This window comes from Natator depressus, chromosome 1 (genome assembly GCF_965152275.1).
Source record: "Natator depressus isolate rNatDep1 chromosome 1, rNatDep2.hap1, whole genome shotgun sequence".
Taxonomy (NCBI): Eukaryota; Metazoa; Chordata; order Testudines; family Cheloniidae; genus Natator; species Natator depressus.
Window position 1 is genome coordinate 138,788,637 of NC_134234.1, and position 20,899 is coordinate 138,809,535.

At 40.7% G+C, this 20,899-nt stretch overlaps 1 protein-coding gene across 3 annotated transcripts in view; it reads right to left on the minus strand.

Moving 5' to 3' along the window:
- RPS6KA3 (ribosomal protein S6 kinase A3) overlaps window positions 1-20,899 on the minus strand; it is a 129,033-nt gene that overhangs the window by 87,155 nt on the left and 20,979 nt on the right. For all 3 annotated transcript variants that reach the window (XM_074968007.1, XM_074968000.1, XM_074968015.1), the window contains one exon: window positions 3,611-3,727. In XM_074968007.1, the coding sequence (XP_074824108.1) occupies window positions 3,611-3,727 (117 nt within the window). The remainder of the gene's footprint in view (window positions 1-3,610; window positions 3,728-20,899) is intronic.

Consider the following 20,899-nt stretch of genomic DNA (forward strand, 5'->3'; position numbering starts at 1 on the left):
GGGAAAAAATACTTAGAAAGAACAAGACTGCACCTTACTTGACAGTTAGGCATAGATAGGATAACCTCATCTCTCTCCAATGAGGAATTTTATCCAGGACTGGTATAGAATTGAAGTGTAATAAGTTGTTAAAAAAATCTTGGTTTATGTTTATGATCAGTACATAATCTGGATTCTAATACTAAGGAGGAACTGGAAAGTACTGTTGGCTCATATGATATATTTCAATCTTCCTTCACTTGATTGTGAGCCTTGTATATCTCCCAAATGCAGTTTAGGTTTTAAATATTTCAGTGAGTGGGAAAGTGAATAAGTAAATTAAAAGGTTATCTGCAAGCAGGGCAATCTTGCTTGTGATGGCACCTGTTTTAATGCCCCAAACATTAAGATTATTATTGAATAAGATTGCAAGTGGTTCTATCAAAATTTCAAGGTGGATTGAAGATAAGGAACAGTTCTGTCTTGTCCAAATTTTGATGGCGGTTGTTTGGTAGAAACAACCCTGCGTGGTTACTGAATATCATTAGGGCTGTTGATTAATCACAGTTAACTCACGTGATTAACAAAAAAAATTAACCGTGAGTAAAAAAAATTAATTGCAATTAACCGCAGTTTTAATTGCACTGTTAAACAACAGAATACCAATTGAAACATTAAATATTTTGGATTTTTTCTGCATTTTCATATATATTGTATTCTGTGTTGTAATTTAAATCAAAGTGTATATTATTTATGATTAAAAATATTTGCACTGTAAAAATGAAACAAAAGAACTAGTATTTTTCAATTCACCTCTTACAAGTACTGTAGTGCAATCTCTGTTGTGAAAGTGCAACTTATAAATGTAGATTTTTTTTGTTACATAACTGCACTCAAAAACAAAACAATGTAAAACTTCAGTGCCTACAAGTCCATTCAGTCCTACTTCTTGTTCAGCCAATTGCTAAGACAAACAGGTTTGTTTACATTTACAGGAGAAAATGCTGTCCTCTTCTTATTTACAATGTCACCAGAAAGTGAGAACAGGCATTTGCATGGCACTTCTGTAGCCGGCATTGCAAGGTATTTGTGTGCCAGATGTGCTAAATATTTGTATGCCCCTTCATGCTTTGGCCACCATTCCAAAGGACATGCTTTCATGCTGATGACGCTTGTTCAAAAAAAAAAAAAAAAAAAGTGTTAATTACATTTGAGACTAAACTCTTTGCGGGAGAACAGCATGTCCCCTGCTCTGTTTTACCCGCATTATGCTGTATATTTCATGTTATAGTAGTCTCAGACGATGATTCAGCACATGTTCATTTTAAGAACACTTTTGCTGCAGATTTGACAAAACGTAAAGAAGGTACCAATATGAGATTTCTAAAGATAGCTACAGCACTTGACCCAAAGTTTAAGAATCTGAAGTGCCAAGTTCCAAAATCTGAGAGGGACGAGCTATGGTGCATGCTTTCAGAAGTCTTAAAAGAGCAACACTCCGATGAGGAAACTACAGAACCCCAACCACCAAAAAAGAAAAACAACCTTCTACTAGTGGCATCTGACTCAGATAATGAAAATGAACATGCATCGTCTGCACTGTTTTGGATTGTTATTGAGCAGAACCTGTCATCAGCATGGACGCATGTCCCCTGGAACGGTGGTTAAAGCATGAAGGGACATATGAATCTTTAGTGCATCTGGCACGTAAATATATTGCGACACCGGTTACAACAGTGCCATGAGAAGACCTGTTCTCACTTTCAGATAGGGTTGCCAACTTTCTAATCACACAAAACTGAACACCCTAGCCCCACCCCTTCCCTGACACCCCGCCCCCACCTCACTGCATTCCCCCTCCCTTGGTGGCTCGCTGTCCCCCACCCACTCACTTTCACTGGGCTGGAGAAGGGGGTTAGCGCTCTAACTGGGGCCAGAAATTAGGGATTCGGAGTGTGGGAAAGGGCTGCAGGTTGAGGTAGGGGGATGGGGTGTGGGCTCTTGGGTGGGGGTGCAGGCTCTTCGGTGGGGGTGAGGATGAAGGGTTTGGGGTGCAGGCTAGAAGGTGCGGCCAAAGGATTTGGAGTGCAGGAGGGGGCTGTGGGTGAGGCAGGGTATGCGGGGGGGGGAAGGCGGGCTCTGGGCTGGGGCTGAGGGGTTTGGGGTGCAGGAGGGGGCTCCAGGTTTGAAGGAGGGTTTCAGGGTTGGGGCGCGGGCTTACCTCAGGAGGCTCCCAGTCAACAGCACAGCAGGGCTAAGGTAGGCTCCCTGCCTGTCCTGGCACCATGCTGTGCCCCGGAAGCAGCCAGCAGCAGGTCCGGCTCCTAGGCGGGGGGGGGCCAGGAGGCTCGACACACTGCTCTCACCTGCAGGCACCACCACCCCAGCTCCCATTCACTGCGGTTCCCAGCCAACGGGAGTGCAAAGCCGGTGCTCAGGGCAGGAGCAGAGCACAGAGCCCCGTGGCCCCCCCCCCCCCCCCGGCCTAGGAGCCGGACCTGCTGGCCACTTCTGGGGCGCAGCATGGTACCAAGATAGGTTGGGGACTAGCCTGCCTTAGACCCGCAGTACCGCCAACTGAACTTTTAATGGTCCAGTCGGCGGTGCCGACCGGAGTTGCCAGGGTCCCTTTTCGACCAGGCATTTTGGTCAAAAAACGGACACCTGGCAACCCTACTTTCAGGTGATACTGCCAACAAGAAGCAGGCAGCATTATCTCCTGCAAATGGAAACAAACTTGTTTGTCTGAGTGATTGGCTGATCAAGAAGTAGGACTGAGTGGACTTGCAGGATCTACAATTTTACATTGTTATTTTTGAATGCAGGTTTTTGGGTACATAATTCTACATTTAAGTTCAACTTTCATGATAAAGATTGCATTACAGTACTTGTATTAGGTGAATTGAAAAATACTATTACTTCTGTTTTTTTACAGTGCAAATACTTGTAATCAAAAATAAAGATTAAGTGAGCACTGTACACTTTGTATTCTGTGTGGTAATTGAAATTAATATATTTAAAAATGTAGAAAACACCCAAAAATATTTAAATAAATGGTATTCTATTATTGTTTAACAGTGTGATTAACTGTGCGATTAATTTTTTTAATCGCTTGACAGCTCTAAATATCATTGTTATTAATTCAATGACTATAGGACCAAAGCCCATTTTCTGTAACACATGAACAAAACTAGAGCCATTCTACATTGTGAAATACTTTTTCCTTACTGATGGCCATTCTGCCTACCACCTGTTCTTTCTTTCAGGTCTGACAGTACGTTAAAGATACATGGAATGGATCTATTCAGGATGAATATACTCTTCCATCTTAATACTGAATATCTTAACTTCAGAAAACTTTTATACCAGAGTTGCACAAGGAAAGAATTCAGGAATCTTTTTGAGGTTTACAGAATAGCTAAATTTGGAACAGATTTACTGGTTTCAAAAGGATCTGCCTGAACCCGAGCACTTTGTTAGTAAAGACCAATTTAGAAAATAATCTTGACCTGGACTAAGGCTTGAATATAAAAATCTGACTGCTCTAAATATTTCACCCTTATTACTGTCCAATCCAAGAGCTTCTGACTTCCCTTTTGATAACCCACCCACAAAAATATGTACAACATACCTTTCCAAAAGAACCCTGTCCTAGAACCTTAAGAAGTTCAAACTGTGATGGGTCTGCTTTCTCATGTCCTTCCTTTACATGATGTGTTATTGCAATCTCTTTGATATTGCCTTCTTCCTGGTAAGGAAAACATAAGAAATAACTCTAGGTTAATGTCATGCCTTCCAAAATATTTTGTAAACATCACAAATCAATTCACAAATATCAGAGATACTGAAACTGACCAGGTAAAACAATTAATCTAGAATTAAATCTAATCCTGGTGGATTTTGGAAGAAAGTGATGTTACATAATTCTATAGCCAATTCTAAGTTTGTATATGAAGAGTACAGATATAACAGAAATCAGGACAATGAACAGAATGTGTCATCTCGAAAAGCAAAGGATGTGCAAATTTTCTCCCAAAGTTAAGAGACTTATGAAAAGTAAGCAGCCATCCAGTTTCTGAATTGCAGGATGGTACACTGAGGAATTATTACATGAACACAAAGTTAGGTTATTACTGGAGGTCACTTTTCAATAAACAGATACTTTATAAATGCATTTTTTCTCAAAATATGCAGCTTTAGTTGCTGCTTGCTGGCACATCTCTATTTTAGCTATACATTTGTAACCTCCTCCATCAATCACCACTGCAGGAGAAGCAGCAGAAGAAACCTTGAATAAGTTTTTAATCCACACAATGTTTGTATAACAGTTTATATTCCTCACACAGGATGTCCGTATTTCCTCATCTTGCACAAACGTTTTGGGGATTTAACAACTGTGTGTTGCTGCTTTCTCCCATTCCAAGTTTTTCAACAGGGCCCAATCCTATGACCTGTTTCAGTCAAAATGGCTGACACTGCAGGTTTCGGTCCCACATGTTTAAAAAAATTAAATGCCAAAAATGGACTTGGAGTTAGAGAGAACAGAGAGGAGAAAAGGGTCCTCCTTTCAAGGTACTTACACTTGAAATTTTAAGTCATTTGGTAGAAGGCTTTGTTACTTTTTATTTCTTACTGTCCTCCCTTTCCTGTCTAAATGTTACCATACTTATTGTTCCTTTCCTGTTTGCCTATATATTCTCTCCTCCTCCTCTTGAAATTTTTTTGGTGCTTTTAAATTCTCTCCCATTTCTATTTCTCATTCTTTTATAGCTTCCAGTGCTTTTTCTGCTCCAAACATCCCTATGGTGTGATCAGCCCAAAAATTCACTGACAGGACCAGGAGACACCCACAGATGCTCTTGTCAGGAACACAAAGATTTAAAGACAACCCCCAATCTTCTTGTTGCTCAGAAGCTGCTGCTCATTTTCATGTTTAAGATACTGTAAAATATGGTTTAACATATCACCACACTGACAATGGCCTTTTAAACACTGGGTTAAAAAGTAAATTTTGCTGGAACCATGTTAAAACATTTTTTTTTACAATCTTCATTTCTGTCATGGTAAAAGTCACGCAAGCATGTTATAAAATAGCAGTATTAGCTTGGTAGATGTCTAGTATTACACTTTTAATTGTTCAAATAAACAAACATGTTTTGGCTCAACTACCAAACAAAAATACACTTTTCATTAGGACACTAAGAAAAAAAGTACTAAAATCTTAAATTTAAATAAAAGTTTTAGCTATTTATTTAAATCACAATTAAGTGCAGAGATTTAAAAATCATCTTGATTTCAAAGTCTATCCACCTTGCCTACTAGCCATGGAATAAATCCAATAGCCAGAGGAGAATCCAAAGAGCTTAGTTAAAGACTTAACTGCTATAAATATGCACACAAACTTGTGCAAATAAGGTTTAGAAGTGCGCCCAGTTGGAATGTTTCTAGAGATTAAGAAATGTGATCAAGCTGAACTCATCTTTCCAAATAAATAAGTATGCCCCTGCACATCAGGCATATCAAAAAATTAAGTCAATATTTCAGTGTAATATACTCTTACAAAAATGTTGTATACTGGATACCTGAAATACACAGATAGTATAGTACTCTTTCCAGAACAGCACTACTCTTGCATACATGTTTATTTTAAAATAATTAATCTGAAAGGAATTTTATACATAATCACACTATTAGAGATAGAAATCTGAAGTCTTGTTAAAGCTTCTCTCAGAAGTACATTATAATGACCTAAATAAGGAAGCTCATCAGTTATAACAATTACTTATTGATTACTTGCAACAAATTAAAATAAAAACCCTATCAACCTTTTTTTTTGAAAAAAATCACATTTCACATTTCTGATAAGACTTCTGTTAATTCACAATGCTATCTTACATTTGCCAAATTAGAATTTGATCTTCATTATAGGCAAATCTTCTCTTCTGCATCTACCTCAAGAAAACAGTTTGGGCACTGGGGAACTCTGAGGGAAGACTGAACCAATCCTTACTTGGATCCATTCTTTGAAGGGTGCTGCAGATTTTTTAGCATTTTCTTCTAATCGGAGAGAGTGGTCAGCAGCAGGCTTCACATAGCAGTGAAATCTACCAGCCTTCTCTGGTCTTCAGTTAACTCTACTTTGCACACATTCAGGTAGAAAGCACCTGAGAATCAGGGCTCCTTGCTGCGAAAGAGCATTTTAAAACTGACAAGCTATCGTGAAAAGACTACACAAATTGCACATCTTTTGGCACTGCTATTTCTTTGCCATCATCATCAGAACTTCTAAAACAGAATCATCTTCCACATTCTCATCCATTACTGGCAGCCTAAACAGCACTGACTGCAAGCTATCCAACTAATTAAGACAAAAGACAACAAACGTGCCAAAACTACATTTAAGTGCTTGTGCAACTTTCTCTACATTCTTACTTTTTTCCATGGACTGTTGTGGATAACATCAAAGTTGCCTTTACAACTATTTTCTAATTTGAAAACATTCCCCCCCCCCTTTGTTTTACCCCTCCCTCTAGTCTCTTCACTTCTTCTGAACCTGCTCCTCTTTCCCTCTTCTCCTCTGCCGTCTCCTTCAACCCCCTCTTCCTTTTTCTTTCCATTTTGCTTATCCCCTTCCAAGTAAATCTCCCTCCCCCTAAAAAACTGTATAACACATTTGCTATCACCACATTGTTCGCTCTGTGCGCTATATTCCTGCCCCTCAGTCTTGTGTCAGTCTTGTCTATTGAGACTAAGTTCTTAGAGGCAGGGATGGTCTACTGCTCCCTTTGTACAGTGCCTAGCACATGAGGGCCCCGTTCTTGGTTGGCTCTTAAGCACTATGGTAATAAACATGATTACATTATTATTAATCAAGGCCAGCAAAATCTAGTTGTATGTTTGTTCTCCAAATTTTGCACTTGTTCCATCTTTATGGTCTATCATCATAGATCTGCTATTTGACTAGATCTGGCTTTTTCAGCACTATTTCTGACAGTTCTATACATTTAAGTGCATGAACTACAGCTGAACATGTACATTTTACATGTGACCGCTTGAGCACAACAGATTTAGAAATGTACTGAAACTCCCATTCCCCCCCCGTGTGTTCACAGACAGCCTTTTTTCTTTGAAAAACTCTTCTCATTAAAAAGATCCAGAGTCATTAGTGAGTAAAATTAATCCTATTTACAGTTTACTTCTAGTCCTGCATGTTTACCCTTGTAGGCTTTGTGTGCCAGGATCTGGGCCAGCGGTCAAGCCGGGTAGCCCAACACTCATCTGAGTCAGCCAGAAGAAATCCCTTTCAGAAGCCTCAGGTAAGCAAGTTCAGCAACCCAGGACTTTGTGTTGCAGCTCTGAGGAGAATACCAGGACAGCAGCTTTAATCAGTTTTGCCCAAAGGTGAAAGAGCCTGCAAGTGAATGTAGTGAGGCCCCTGGAATCCTAGCACAATTGTAGAAGAGGAGTCTCATGGGATGCGACTGTACTGTGTGTCCCAGCCAGCTTCATTGTGGGTGACTAGCTTCAAGAATCCCACAGCTTTTTGAGCATTTGTGAGACCTTATCTGACGCAGAAAGAGCTTTCATATTTGAAATTAGAGCCTTATTTCTCCTTTGCCCCTGGTTTCTCTCATCTCCTATCCCTTTGGACTGACCTCATATGGCTCCTGGTGAATGTCCAGTGTCCCTTCTGCTGTTAAAATGCTGGAGCTCTGAAAGTCTGCTTTTTCCCCTCATCTCTCTCTGTCAGCCAGATGGATCCCACAAATGTTAATGGAGTGGGGAGCTCCCAGCCCATTTGTTTTTTCAGAGGCATTTCTCACTTCACAAGCACTGCACAGAATTTTAAATCAGAGGGTTTTAATTTCATTGAGAGTTTGTGAGCTGCCTGCAGTTGGCCACTGTGCTGCTGCAATTGACCTTTCCTGTGGCATAGTCTGTGACTGGAGCCCAGGTAGATGGAAATCTTTCTCTGTTCAGATTTCCATCTACCTGGAAACAGATTCAGAACATGGAAAACTCTATATGAATTGTGGTAAAGTACATCTCACAAAACTCAGTTCAGCCAAAATCTGGACCTGGAATTATCTTGTGGGGTGAGAATAACTGGTGAGGTGAGATTCCATTGGACATAAGGACACCGGGCTGAGGCTCCAGTTCCCATATCCAATTCAACAAGTGGGAATCAATATAGATCTCCATGACTTTCTAGACCACATTTTGAGGCAGAGGGAAGGAGTGCTGTACCGTGCCTTCTCCTCCTTGACCTAGACTTTCTTGGACCACCCTGTGGGAGCCACTCTCTACAAGTGGCGATTTATTCAGGAAACAAGTTAAATGTTAAGTAACCTTTTTTGCTAGGGCAGACCCCACTGGTCATTGAACTCCTGCTTGAATGCACACGCATAGCTCAGGGTGAAGAGATTAGGAAAGCGGAGATGTATTTGAAGCATTGGATTTTTAGGTGTTATGAATTTACAGAATGGATTTCTTATAAAAGCTGTAAATGGTGAGTAAATTCTGGGACAGCTGAAAAGTACAGAGATTCACAGTGCTGAGTGCGGCCATGAAGTGGATTGTCCTCTCTTTGCAATGGTACCTCAGCCTTCACTTCTCTTACCAGGAAAACCCTTGTAGGATAATGAGTAAGGATATGCAACAGGGGTTCCTGGGCTCTACAGAGGATCCCTTGAGCAGAGGTGGGCACAGGCCTGTCTCCAATACCCAAGAATTTTGGGGGGGCTGCTCTTTTCTCGATGCCTTTTGACCTGGTTCCTGTTTCATCATCTGTTCCTCTTCCATTCCTGGTCTCAACTGCAAAGGGAATTTTGGGTCATTCTCAGCTCCTCCATTATCTCAGAAATTTGGACAGTTTGTGACCTTAATCAAGGGAAGTTTCATTTGTAGGAAATAAATAATGAAGTTAGGATTGGTGATTTTAAGATGATAACATGGGTCTCGCCATAATGCACTGCCAGTCCCTTATGTGATTTCTTTGTGTTGACTCCCTGAGCACTGGTACCCTCCAGAGAAATGGAGCAATTACCTGCTCTCTTTGTAACGGACCATTGGTTTGGGCTACAGCTTTTTCAACGAATCTTAAGCAGTAAAGGGGGAGCTGTAGCTTCTTATGCTTAGACCAATCTATTCCTTTAATGGTTAGTAGGTGTTAATGCAGATGAAAAATATTTATCTAGTACAAAAAAGATAGGTTGGTTGCTTCTGTCACATGGAGATGTCTTTTCTGTTGCGGATTGTGCATGTACTCCGAAGGTCTAAACATTTGAGCATTTGCCTGAAGGTGATTATTATGGTTGCTGGGGGTTGAGGTGATGCAGAATGCATTTGTGCAGGACATAGGCAAAATCGGAAAAGGAGGTGGTGGGACCACCTTACCATTCACTGGGACTTTTTAGCTCCCACCTTGTCAGAGGTGATGGTGTCTTGGCAGAACATGAGATTTTTATTCCAGTTATCTGTCTCTTGTAGTGCCCTGTCTCTGTGCAGTCTCGACTAACAAACACAAAGTTGGCTTCATTCAACTTAATTTACTGATGTGAAAGATAAAATTTAAAATTTTATCTTTTATAATACCTTTGATACAAATTATCCCAGAATGTATTGCAGAACTAAATAGCCCAGGTAAAGAGATTCAGAGGTAAAGGAGAAAAGATGTTTCATCTGAGATTTGAATGGAGATGGAGAGATATAGGAAGATTATTCCAGATGGCAGGAACTGCAGGGAGAAGATTCTCAGTAGTGGCAAGATTGTTTTAAAAAGTCAAGCTAGTGTGATCATCCATCCACAAAGGTGCAAGATAGTGGTACCAGCATTTGCATGCTGGAGCCTGGAGAGCTGGGATTCGGGGAGGCCATAGAGAAGGAAACTGCAGTAGTCAGAGTGGCGATGATGAAGGCAGTAGCAAATGGGAGCAATATCACAGTTGTGGGTGGAGAAGAGTATAGGATTTTGTCTAGGTCATGGAGGCCGCAGACAAAAGAGGTCTGAGTAAAGGAGGCTAGAGGAGATAGATTTGTATTGGAAAAGGGCTTCTCTTGCCCAAGAGAAGAAATAATTATTGTCCTTGAGACAGCCATCTGAAACGAGTTGAAGTCACAAATGCACTGGAGCAAGATGAGCTGAGAGGGTGACAAGAAAGGATATGTTAAAGGTGTTAAAAGATATTTTGAGTTGTATGTCCTCAGCATAAGTCAAAGCTAAGGTTAACGGTAAAGGTAAGATTGAAAGAAAAGAGTGGTACTGAATCGTAAAGTTCCATAGTGGGAGTGATCTTGTAGTAGCTGCCATGGATGGTTAGGTCAGGGTAGGACCATGGTGTGGGATTCAGAGGCATGTGCCCGTCTTTGGAAGTAGGTCTAGGAGGTGGTCTTGTCCACAGTTTTTTCTAAAGATGCACTGTGGTCAAGGAGGGAGCAAGAACCTTCTGAAATCATTATCTACACAGAGGAGAGAGGTTTCTGTACTATGATCAGAATGAACCTTACACCGAAATATTAGAGGATATTGTTGGGCAAGAGGTAAAGAAGATTAGAGAGAGCTTTTTTCTCCAGCACTTAGACAACAGTACTGTCTCTGTAGAATTGAGCACGTGGGTGAGAGCCAGAAATGACTGAGTTCTAGTTTCAGCTTTGACACTGAATAACTGACTTTCCCTTTCTGCTTGTTTTTTCCCATCTGCAGTGAAGAGACTGACTTACCTCCAGGGATAGATATGAGTTGATATGAGTCAGCAGTGTGCCCTTGTTGCCAAGAAGGCCAGTGGCATTTTGGGATGTATAAGTAGGGGCATTGCCAGCAGATCGAGGGACATGATCGTTCCTCTCTATTCAACGTTGGTGAGGCCTCATCTGGAGTACTGCGTCCAGTTTTGGGCCCCACACTACAAGAAGGATGTGGAAAAATTGGAAAACGTCCAGCGGAGGGCAACAAAAATGATTAGGGGACTGGAACACATGACTTATGAGGAGAGGATGAGGGAACTGGGATTGTTTAGTCTGCGGAAGAGAAGAATGAGGGTGGATTTGATAGCTGCTTTGAACTGCCTGAAAGGGGGTTCCAAAGAGGAGGGATCTAGACTGTTCTCAGTGGTAGCAGATGACAGAACAAGGAGTAATGGTCTCAAGTTGCAGTGGGGGAGGTTTAGGTTGGATATTAGGAAAAACTTTTTCACTAGGAGGGTGGTGAAGCACTGGAATGCGTTACCTAGGGAGGTGGTGGAATTGCCTTCCTTTGAGGTTTTTAAGGTCAGGCTTGACACAGCCCTGGCTGGGATGATTTAGTTGGGGATTGGTCCTGCTTTGAGCAGGGGGTTGGACTAGATGACCTTCTGAGGTCCCTTCCAACTCTGATATTCTATGCTTCTATAAGCATGTGGATGAACATACACTGTGTCTATGGATCCTTTTCAAATTTACATATAGTATGGATTATTGAATAGAGAACCTGCATCCTTAATGTACAATACAAGCTTCTCCCCCACCCCCCCCTTTTTTTTTTAAATAGGAAAACAGAAATAAGAGCAGATGTCGATTTCTGGTGCAAAATGGCTAAGAATGCTTACCGGTCATTCCCCTAGTATCAGAAACTATCCATAAGAAGGTGTTTTTGGAGGGAGAAATTTGTTTTAATGCGGTCGCCTTCTACTCTGTCTGTTGTTGTAGAGAGCATGACAGAAACACTCTGATAGAGTTATTCACAGGTGAACCTATACATTTTTACCCTTTAAAGTAAGGGTGTGATTAGGGGATTAGGTACTTTTTAATCTTTCCACTGTAGTTTTAAAAAATTCCAGGTGAGGGGATAGCACAGTACAGAAGAACTGTCTGAGTATATACTGACTGCAGATATTTTCTGTTCCTGCATCAACCAGCTCTATGGAGACCTGGATCTCCACAGACTACATTATCTGCTCAGCTCAACAGAGGTGGTTGGCTAGACAACTGGCTTTACCAGTACCACTCTAGAAAACACAAATAAGGTGCACGAAACACAAGAAAGCAAAGGAATATTACTATCAAAGAAGAAACTTGATTTTAAACTAATACAACAACTGTGATTTAACTAGCTTTCATACCCATGGTTGCCCTGGGTACCCTGTTCCTCTCAGAAGATACCATTTACCCAAATATTTTCTTAAGGCCTTCATACAACAGTGCATAAACTAATTCTGTCTCTGCGCGCCCATCCTGTGTGCTGAAGGAGGCATGAATACCATGGGAAAAAATGGTGTGTGTATTTAAGAGACTATCATCATGCAGATACCCACAGAGGCAGAATTTAGGTTGGCCAGTGAACCTCAAATTTTCTAATTCCTAACATTAGAATGCTTGACTTTGCTACCTAAATAATATTCTTTAAACGTAGTTTTTTAAAGTAAGAGCTCCTTACTTGGGGGTGTGAATGCGTGCGCGCATGTTTTTAAAGGAATAAACTCCACCTACCCCACCATCAGTGAACCTGAGGTCTTCAATACTACAGCACAGATAGTTCTGTCATTCAAATAGTAGTAAACTACATTAATTAGCAGCTGTTATCCTGGAAGGGACAGGAAGTGGGAAGGAAAATGAGCCACTGAGGCCAGGTGCTGGGTATGACCGGGCTTTCTCTCTCCCTTCCTTCCCTGGGACTAGAGGAGCTCCTGCCTCACACAATAGCCCTGGAGAATAGAAAGGAAAAAAATGGACTAGGTACTAGGTCTTGAGGAAGCCTAGCCTGTAACTCTCCCCCAACTTTTTCCACTCCTACTATGGCTGCTCTGGCAGCTCCCAGTGTTCCTAGCGTGTTCTGCTGCAATAGCGGCATCAGCCCACGCTTAGAATATTCATATTCAGTCATTTTGGCACAATTTTTCTGGAGTCTTGCAAATGACAAAAGGAAACAGATTTTCAACAGTTTATATTCCAGCAAAGCCTTAATGCAATGTCACAAGACAAAGAACAGGCACTGCCCTAGCTCCAGCGGTTTCTCCATGTTGAACTCAAATGCCTGCTGCAAACAATGGATGTGTTAAAGCTCTCATAAACAAGGTAATTTTTTTTTTTTGTAATGGCATTAGGCAACTTAAACATAGTGGTTGCTACCAGCTCTCCCTACAGTGAGATTCACAGTTACTAAATAAAGTTTACAAGGAAACAAAATATAATATGACAATGAATTAATATTCATTTCTTTAACAGTATCACAGTGTGATGGTTAGGGCTTGTCTACATTGGGAACTTATTCCAGAATTAGGTAAGGTGTGAATTTAAAGCACTAAAGCTTTTCTGGAACAACTCCCTCTGTGAACATTCTTATCCTGGATTAAGAATACTCCCCCCACTCCCACACTGTATCTTAACCTGCTTCCAAATATAAATTTCCCTTGCTATACAACTCTAAAAAAAAAAAAGTATTGAATTCCCCTAAAGGTGTGCTATCACAATTACCCTACATTTTGGAGGAGTTTGTATACTAATAAAGCAAAGGTGTGATGGAAACACACTAATGAGTTTATTGTAACATATGAGTCACATCTGAGAGACAGCAGAAAAGCAAGAACATGCTTAAGTCTTTGCAGGATCAGAACTTAAGATTGTAAGCTCCTCAAGGCAGCAACAACATCTGTATTCATATTTCACAGTATCAAATACAACACTGGTGCTTAAACAAGAACAGTGACACAAACAAAAAGCTAACAAAGAATGAAACACCTGGTGTACTGGAAGTTAATTTGTTCAAGAGGAGGAACATTTTCATTTTACTGTTTATTGATTCACAAGGGTGAAATTGACCAGAGAAATATTTTTTTAAACATGATTAACCATGCAAAATTCACCAATAGAAGACTGATTAAATTTTTCTTTTGAGCAACTGGTCACTAACTGGGCCAAAAACATACGGGAAAGAGTTAAGGGAATACTAGCTCACAGCTTTTAGGCTGTAAGATAAATACCTTATTCAGTTGCAGTGCTGGAAATATTCTAAATTGTGTGCATCTAGCAGTATTTCTATTCTAGTATTAAACTATATGCATTCTTACATATATTTTGTACCTATTTTACATTCGAGGCCAAATAAACATTGCTTTAATTTAAGATATCTGGAGTCAGATGTGTATAGTGTTATTTTGGGAATACCTCTTGGGTAACCCATTAAGGGGGAGAACTGACCTCAGACCTTTAGGAGATGGAAACAGAAGAGCAAACTGTCTGAGCACTTTTCATATTGCTGAAAAAATCCCAGAGAAGCAGGAGCCTTGAGGTTTGGTATTACATTATACATTATTCATATGCATTATCTGAATTTACACTGAAAGGTCAGAGAAGGTATTTGTTTTGAGTATCTTGTGCAGACTCACAGGTTCTTCCTAATTCTCATTTTTAATTCTCAACTTTCTTCAAAATAGCAGTTTTCATGTACTTTTTTATTGAAGTTGTCCATAATTAGATCACGTTTCAATTCATTTACAAATATCTTGTTCACGAAAACTTTTTGTACATTATTTCGACCAATCCATCTAAAATACCCTATAACCAGCTGTAACTATAATAGTTATGCAGTTGTATCATGTGGACATTTGAATTTACAAACCATCACCTATGAACTCCCCCTAGGAAATTTTCAGTCATGGCACCTATGATGTAGTTTACAGTAAAGACTGACATAAAGGTTGTAAATTCTTACTATGTATTCATGGTCTCCTTACAGTTAATATACAATATTTCTGTAGCTATATTATTAATTTGCACTGATAAAAAATTAGAAAATTCATTTCTCAAATTTAACTAGTTTTCCATCATCAGAATGGTAGTTCCAACTAGATTTTAAGATACCTAAGATTTTCTGCTTGTTTATGATCTAACTAATCAAATTAAAGCCACCAATTCAAATCAGGAACAGTTTCCTCTGGCACACTGAAGCCAAGCCTGGTGTACAAAACTTATTTCCCCAGGCTGAGATTTTAAGGAATCTTTGCGACAAAGATATACATCCACAACCTATGGATTCCTTATAAAAAGGATCTATGAAAAACAATTTTACTGAGATAACTACTGGCTCTTAATGCAACAGATTAATAAGGAAGCAGTTTAAAAATAATTTGGTTTTGTGAACATTGTTACTGAAAATGCTTTAATATGCCTGAATTCATAGTTAGTCTTCCTAGAGGAACTCTGAGACACACATTACTGTCTAAACTATTAAATTTCATAGGCAATCACCTTGTCAGAAGATCAGTACATACATTTTAGATATTAGTTTTCTTGGAGAGAACAAATAAAACTATAGGAAATGCACTGGAGTCCATCATGCTTTATTATAACATTAGACAACAGCAGCTTTACTGGGCTGATATTTTGAACAGAACAGTCTAATACCAGCTGTAAGCAAGATATAGAGTTGCTCTTGAGTGGTAACAAATTTAATATAATCCCTCCTCTTTCCACAATGCTAGACATTCCATCTGATGTCATTTTAACAATCACTTGTGCACACAAACACGTGGTGACAATATTCCTCAGACTCTACCAAAATAAGCATTTTAAAAAAAATATTTTGATGACAAGTTTACAAAAAAAAGTCGTCATGAAAATTTTACATAAACTCTAGGTCAGGGAGAAAAGGAAGGAAAAAGAGCTCAAAAGAAGTATACCGATGGTCAACATTTCACATTAACAAGAATAACCATTAACCACATCCTAGTCCTGCCTCCAGCCTAATTTGTGGATTTTAAGAAATATTCTTTTATATTTTGATTTATTTACATATTTTTAATTCCGGGTTTGGGTCACATAGCGTGACAATGAAGTTAGAAGTTCTGTTCATTTAATATCTTAAATGAATATGGAAAGTAGCTGGTGGCTTTACATTAATTACTGTTTGATGCTTGCTTGTATACTTTCCACCTGAACTGTGAACTACTGTAGCAATATGTACTACAGGTTGAGCTTCTCTAGTCCAGCACCCTTGGGACCTGACCAGTGCCGAACAAGAGGATTTGCCGAACCACGGGAGGTCGATATTGTAGCGAGTGAGTCTCTTTATTTTAATCTCGCCGAGGCGAATAAACGAGACAACGCTTGCAAAGCCGCCTAGCTAAGGCTTACTGGCTCTCTTCATAACAAAGTGTTAGTGTTGTTACACAATTTTACTGTATTGGCACAAGGAAATAAGTTGATAAAGTATAAAAAACATGAAATAAAATCACACCGGACCATGAATGTTGCTAGACCAGCGAGTGCCAGACTCGAGAGGTTCAACCTGTACAACACAATAGTAATGTTACTCACAATTTCTCTTCTTTGTTAGGCAAAGCATTAAAGGTTTGCAGAAAATGCAATAAGTTTACCGGTCAATAAAATTATAATTTTGTTTATGTTGATGAGAAAACATTAATATAATCTGGTATTAATATTTGAGTGTACGTGTAAAAACATTTTGAATACTCTTTTTTTCCCTCCATATTCTAGAGATTAAACAAAACACTTCAACTGCCCATTTGCCCTAATTAAAAAAAGAAAAGAAAAAAGGCTCCTGAAGATTTTCTGAGGAGCCTTTCAACAGCCCTTCTGCTGACATTTTGTGCTGCTGTTTTGAAGTGACATTCAATGAAAAAAAAATCAGACTGAACAATGTATATTCATAACACAAGACATTTAGTATCATAGTGGGGTGCAGGCATCATTAATCAGAGACTGGCATATTACTTTTACTGTACTGCATGTTTTATTACAGGATTGCAAATGGGTGAAATGAAAATAGACCTAGATGGGCTTTTTGGAACTCTTCCATCTTACATGTCCTATGTAAAAGCTTGCCATTTTATCTTAAGCTGCCTTTCAAGAGTTCTGTAAAGCTTTAAGTTTCTACATTAACTGCTACATGCATTTCTAATGTTTATATAACTGTCTTGTAAGTGTAAGCATCTCTATTGGTTAAAGTAACTTGCTTGATTTGGTGACAGATTCTTAATAAGACCAAAGCAAAAGAGTACACTGATTTTTTTTTTTATATTCCATATGTAATTAGAACGATGACGGCACAAGAAAATATTTAATAGAACATGAGTAAATTAGTAAACAATAACTACATTAATCTGTAATTTAACCATCACACAATTTCTGGCAAGTCAAAACACAGAAAATGTACCTTTATGAAAAAAAAGTAAAAATCCTCTTTTTCCAGTGCATTCACGATCAATTCACAACGATTAAGCAAGTTATTTTTTTCCTAAGAAACAAGATGTCAAATAAAACAAGCTTGTAATTCATTTAGTGAAAAAGTGGTTACTAACTTTTCGTAACTATTGTTCTTTGAGACGGGTTGCACGTGTCCATTCCGCTGTTGGTGTGCATGCGCCCCCTGCACAGCTGTTGAAAGTTTTTCCCTCGGTGGTTCCTGTCCGGGCAGCTTGAGCATCCTCTGCTGCTGCACTCTGCTGGCATCAGTATAAAGGGCCCAGCTGACCCCAAGCCTCCTCAATTCCTTCTTTCCAGAAACTCCGATGTAGAGGGGTAGGGTGGATGGATCGTGGAATGGACATGTGCAACATATCTCGAACAGTTATGAAAGGTTAGTAACCATTTTTTCTTCGAGTGACTACACATGTGTATTCCACTCTTGGCAACTCCCAAGCAGTAATATAGGTGGAGGAATCAGAGTTCATGTACACACGGACTTTAGAACAGCTCAACCAAATTTGGCATCATCTCTAGAGTACTGGGTGATGGTGTAATGGCAGGAGAAAGTGTGCACTGATGACTAGGTTGCTGCTTTACAAACGTCCTGGATAGGGATCTGAACTACTAATACTGTTGAGGATGACTGCGATCTTGTGGAATCAGCAGTCAGTTTGACTTGTGGTGAAATGCCTGCCAGATCATAACAAGCGCAGATCAAGAAATAATCCAAGACAAAATTCTTTGAAAGGAGCCTGGAAGACCTTTCTTTGTTTGCTAGAGCCACAATCAGTCTGACAGACCAACAAAATTTGCATGTGGTTTTAGGTAAAAAACAGGTAAGTAAATTGACTGACTTATGAAAATTTGAAAACTACTTAGAGATACACCCTCATCTGGGTTTTAAGTAAATCTTATCTTTAAAGAAGACTGTATATGGTGGTTCAGATGTGAGGGCACGCAGTTTAGAGACCCTTCTGGCAGAAGTGATAGCAATTAGGAAAACCACCTTCCAAGAAAGACATAGTAAGGAGCACATTATTAAAGGCTCAAATGTTGGTCCTATTAAAGCCTGGACAAGACCAAGTTCAGGTCTCAAGGGCAAATGGGTTCCCTTAATTGAGAGTACCACCTTTCTTTAAGGAATCTGATGGTCATGTCATCAGAAAAAAAAAAAGAGTTATCCATGTGAGGGTGGAAAGCTGGTATTGCTGCCAAGTGAAGCCTGAGAGAGGAAATTGCTAAGCCCTGTTGTTTCAGGTGCAGCAGACAGACTCCAGTTTGACAATCTCAGAGAGAACAGCTTCCATTTTGACAGGTAGGCAGCCCTGATGGAGAGTTTTTTTACTACTTCCTCCAAGTAAGCCTGTTTTCTGAGATTTAGCCAGGCCATTAGATGAAGGGACTGCAGGTTCGGGTGGAGAAGCTGACTGTGGTTTTGGGAGATTAGATTCAGCTGCAGCAGGAATGAGACTGGAGATACCACTGAGAGGTCCAGTACAGTGGAGAACCAGTGTTGGCAGGGCCACGCTGGGGCTATTAATATAGCCTAAGCATGGTTGGCACTTGACTTTTAGTAGCACTCTGGGTAGGAGTGGGAAAAGAAGGCATCTGTGATTGAGCCCAGACCCTGGACTTGAAGGGGGCAGAACTGGTGACATTTTCTGTTTCACTTATTTGCAAATAGGTCTATTTGGGGAGTCTTCCACTGCTGGAAAATGCATCTGGCTACCTCTGGGGGAAGAGACTACTCATGATGACTCAAAAATGATCTGCTCAGGCAGTCTGCTGACTTGTTCTGCATCCCTGGAAGATGAGAGGCCTCAAGGTTGATTGAATGGGCTACGCAAAATTCCCCACAGGTGAACTGCTTCCTAACAAAGGAGGGATGAGTGAGCTCCTCCCTGTCTACTGAAGTAAAACATAGCTGCAGTGTTGCCTGTAAGAACAAAACAGGTTCCTCCCTCTCATATGAGGAAGGAAAGCCTGACAGGCAAGATGAATCGCCCAGAGTTCTCTGATGTTGATAAAGAGAGTTCCTTCAAAGGACCAAAGACCCAGAGTTCAGAGGCATGAGGTCCCCACCCTACAGCCGAGAGTCACTGAGGGTTGAGGGCAGATGAAGGGGACACTACACAAACATTGAGAGGGTCCAACCACCAATTCAGGGAAATTAGAATTCATGTAGGAACCATGTGTACAGCATCCAGCAGAAGATGGCTTAGCAAGTACACTGAGGTCAGCCATATTTGGAGGTGTCTGAGGTGCAGTCTCATATTGTACTACATATGTGCATGAAGGCATGTGCCCTAGGAGCGTCACGCAGTTTGGGACTGTTTTGACTGGAGGAAGCTTCAGGTGTGTCACTAGAGATTGGAATCTTGACTGGGAAGGATGCTCTGGCCTGAGCAGAGTCCAACACCATCCATATAAACTCTATACTGTGTATTGGGCACAGGGTAGACTTGCCTGCATTGATCTGTAGGTCTAGGGCCTTGAATGCTGACTGAATGAGTCGAACGCTGGATATAACCTGGGCTCTGGACTGACCCCTGACTAGCCAGTCATCCAGATAAGGGTAGACTTGCACTCCTAGTTTCCTCAGGAACTCTGCTTAGCTATGCATTTTGCAAACACTCAAGGAGCTGCAGGGAAGCTGAAAGGAAGCACCACTAACTGGTAATGTGAGTGCTTCACTACAAACCTAAAGAACTTTGTGTGCCCATGGTATACTGACACATGACAGTAAGCGTCTCTTAAATCAAGGGCAGTATACCAGTCTCCAGACAGGGAATGCTGGATGCCAGGTTGACCATACAGAACTTTCTCTTTGAGATAGCTGTTAAGCTGATACAGGTCTAGAATAGGTCTGAGACTTCCCTTTGCTTCTGGGGTTAGGAAACAACAGGAACAGAAACCCTTCCCTCTTAAATTCTGTGGAACCTCCTCTTTCTCACCCATCTGAAGGAGAGATGGAACCTTCTGCACCAGAAGTTCTTCATGAGAGGGGTCCCTGAAAAGGGAAGGGGAGGTAGAAATAATCTGAAGGGTGTATCTCACTTCTCCAGTGCTCAACACCCTGCAGTCTGTGCTAATATAGGCCCAAGCCCTGAGGAAAAAAGGGAAAAATGAGAACAGCTCCGAGGATGGGAAACGTTGGACCCGACCTCCAATTAGAAGATGACTCTCCTTCCTCTCACCACAGAGGTGCAGTTCCAGACAGTTCTAGTGATCAGTGCCGAGCTGGAGAGGTCCACAGAAAAGCAAGCACCAGGGGTTTTCCTTTTGACAGTACTGAAGGGCCACCCATCAGGTGTACAGGAGGCTGGCACGGTACTGAGCGCTGTAGTGTTTTTGTTGGGTTGATGCACCAATAGCATCAACTCTCGTACTGCCAGAGATACCAGCACCAACAGGGTCAAGAGTTCCCTGGCAGCCGCAAGTACCTCTGGTGTGGTCAGTATCAAGACAATGTTGGTACAGTGCAGTGATGTGCACATGGGAGGAGCTCCTTTTGGCTCTGGACTCAGCAAAGCCTGCCTACATGTGGAGTCAATGATGCCATTTTCTACAGTACCAAAGCAGAGGAGTGCTTAGACTTAGACCACACACTATTCTTAATCATATGCCTACCAGGCTTCAGTGCCAAGGATCTTGCCCTTTCGGCAGTCTGCTTCTTATACCTCTTCTTAGGCACAGGGGATTGTGAATGGTACTGGGACTCCGGCACGGTAGGAAACACACT